Raw genomic sequence first — 2,054 nt, 5'->3', positions numbered from 1 at the left:
ACATGTAGTACATATTCTTTTTGCTTCTACATGTTTTAGAACTTGTTATGGTGATAACTCAAAATCGTGTTTATATCTTTGCTTTAGGTATATAATTGTCTTGGTATCTTCATTGAAGATAGATCGATGGCTACCTAGCTATCTTATAGGTAATTAAATGAAGATGTTAAGTAAATATTTTTCATAGAAATAGCCTCTACAATTCAACAAAAAAAAAAAAGTAAAAAAAAGAGAAGAAAAGATAGTGTTTTAAACATCAATATCATAGGCAAATGATTTGTATATAATTAAGAATTTTTCAATTTAATTCCATATTTACCATAAAGGGAAGAAAAGCCATAAAACTAAGTGGGTTTCTTATTGATTGATATTCATGACATTCAGGTCGAATGAAGGTTCCTCTCGTGAGCAACCTTGGCTTGATTAGAAATTAACTTATTCTTTAGATGGGGAAGGTGGCATGTGTAATGGTCATGATGGAGTACTTGAAAATGTATATGTGTTATTTGTTGTTGAATTCTTGAAATGGAAACAAAACAATAATCTGTGTTGGATACAAATTTCTCACAGCATGTCCACACATGCATGCAGTTTCTTTTGCCTATAAATTGAAAACTTGATAGTGATATGTAACAAGTTATATACTGAATTGCAGACTTGTATTGATTTTCATTTGTAGTGGGAGTAGGAATGGTACTTAATTAAGTTTTTCGCAATTTCGCATCTGTTTCGATCGTTTCATTTTAACCCCTTCACCACCTCCACCTCCACCTCCACCCCATAGGTACTATAAATACATGCAACTTCGTCTTCAAAACATCAGGTAGAAATAGAAATGGAGTCAAAGTTAGTGCAAATCATATTTTTCTTCTTGTTTGTCACAGTTTCATCCGCTTACACACCATTCCAATACTTTATGCATGTTCAGTTCTGGCCAGCTGCTGAATGCCAAGCTATAGGGGGGGTGAATAAATGCCACATCATGCAACCATCTCATCTTCAGTTCACTATTCATGGTCTCTGGCCTGCGAATAAATCATCCTCTTCATCCCTTACCTGCATGGGGGATGCCTTTAATGTGAATGGGGTAATTATTCACAAATTAACTCTCAATAGTTAATATTCATGTGTGTCCCTACGTATGTGTATGTATGTATATATGTATATGTGTATATATGTATCATTATATATCTCCCTACATGTGTACCGTATATGTACGTGTGTTTCCGTGTATGTACGTGTATTCTTAACTAGTTTTCTTCTTATGTTTTAATTAAATAATATATGTAGATGGATGATGCACTGAAAAAGGAGCTACTCAGTTCGTGGTGGGATTGGAAAAAAGGGAAGCATGTCGAATTCTGGCAAGGAGAGTATGATAAGCACGGAAAGTGCTCCGACAACGTGTTCCCGAAGACCGAGTACTTCCGGAAGACCCTAGCGACGTACCATGATTTTGATATAGCTCAAATCCTGCAGAAGGCTAATATTGTACCCCAACCACTTCAGCCAAAGATGTCGTTATACAAATTGTACTCCATCGATCAGATAACAAAGGCCATTGAGTCCGAAACCGGCGGACATTCCGTCAATATCAGATGCTATCAACAAATCCAGAAGCAGAGCAAGAAATTAATATATTTGGCCCAAGTCGCCCTCTGCTATGATGAATCTGGCAATAACAGAATTGACTGTGATCCAGGCGAAACAACCAGTTGCAAGTTTGACGACAAACTCCCGGAAACTGTACCAAGTATAGCCCACATAAAGCTATGGTAACAACTGTAAGATCAATATAAATAAAGTAAGAGGAATACAATAATCACAGTACCAAAAGTAACCATTAAACTGAAGAAGACATCTCTTGGAAACTAGGGATCTTCTGCAGCTCTCCTCAACTTGATGCAATCGCTCAATGAATGGGATTTGAGTATTATTTATTTTGAGTGATTGAGAGAGCGCAGGGACCCCTTGTTTTATACTACATACGATGATGATTGATAAGGACTCTTCCAATTATACAATCCTAATCAATAACCTAATCAATAATCTAT

At 36.1% G+C, this 2,054-nt stretch overlaps 1 protein-coding gene across 1 annotated transcript; it reads left to right on the top strand.

The window, feature by feature from the left end:
- Window positions 1-835: 835 nt before the first annotated feature.
- LOC137731990 (ribonuclease S-7-like) lies at window positions 836-1,779 on the top strand. The gene is made up of 2 exons (XM_068471267.1): window positions 836-1,087; window positions 1,291-1,779. The coding sequence occupies exons 1-2, from the start codon at window positions 836-838 to the stop codon at window positions 1,777-1,779; spliced, it is 741 nt and encodes a 246-aa protein (XP_068327368.1).
- Window positions 1,780-2,054: the final 275 nt, after the last annotated feature.

The sequence above is a fragment of the Pyrus communis genome, chromosome 1 (assembly GCF_963583255.1).
Source record: "Pyrus communis chromosome 1, drPyrComm1.1, whole genome shotgun sequence".
NCBI lineage: Eukaryota > Viridiplantae > Streptophyta > Magnoliopsida > Rosales > Rosaceae > Pyrus > Pyrus communis.
Note: the sequence above shows the minus strand (reverse complement) of the source record. Positions and strands in the feature narration are given on the sequence as shown.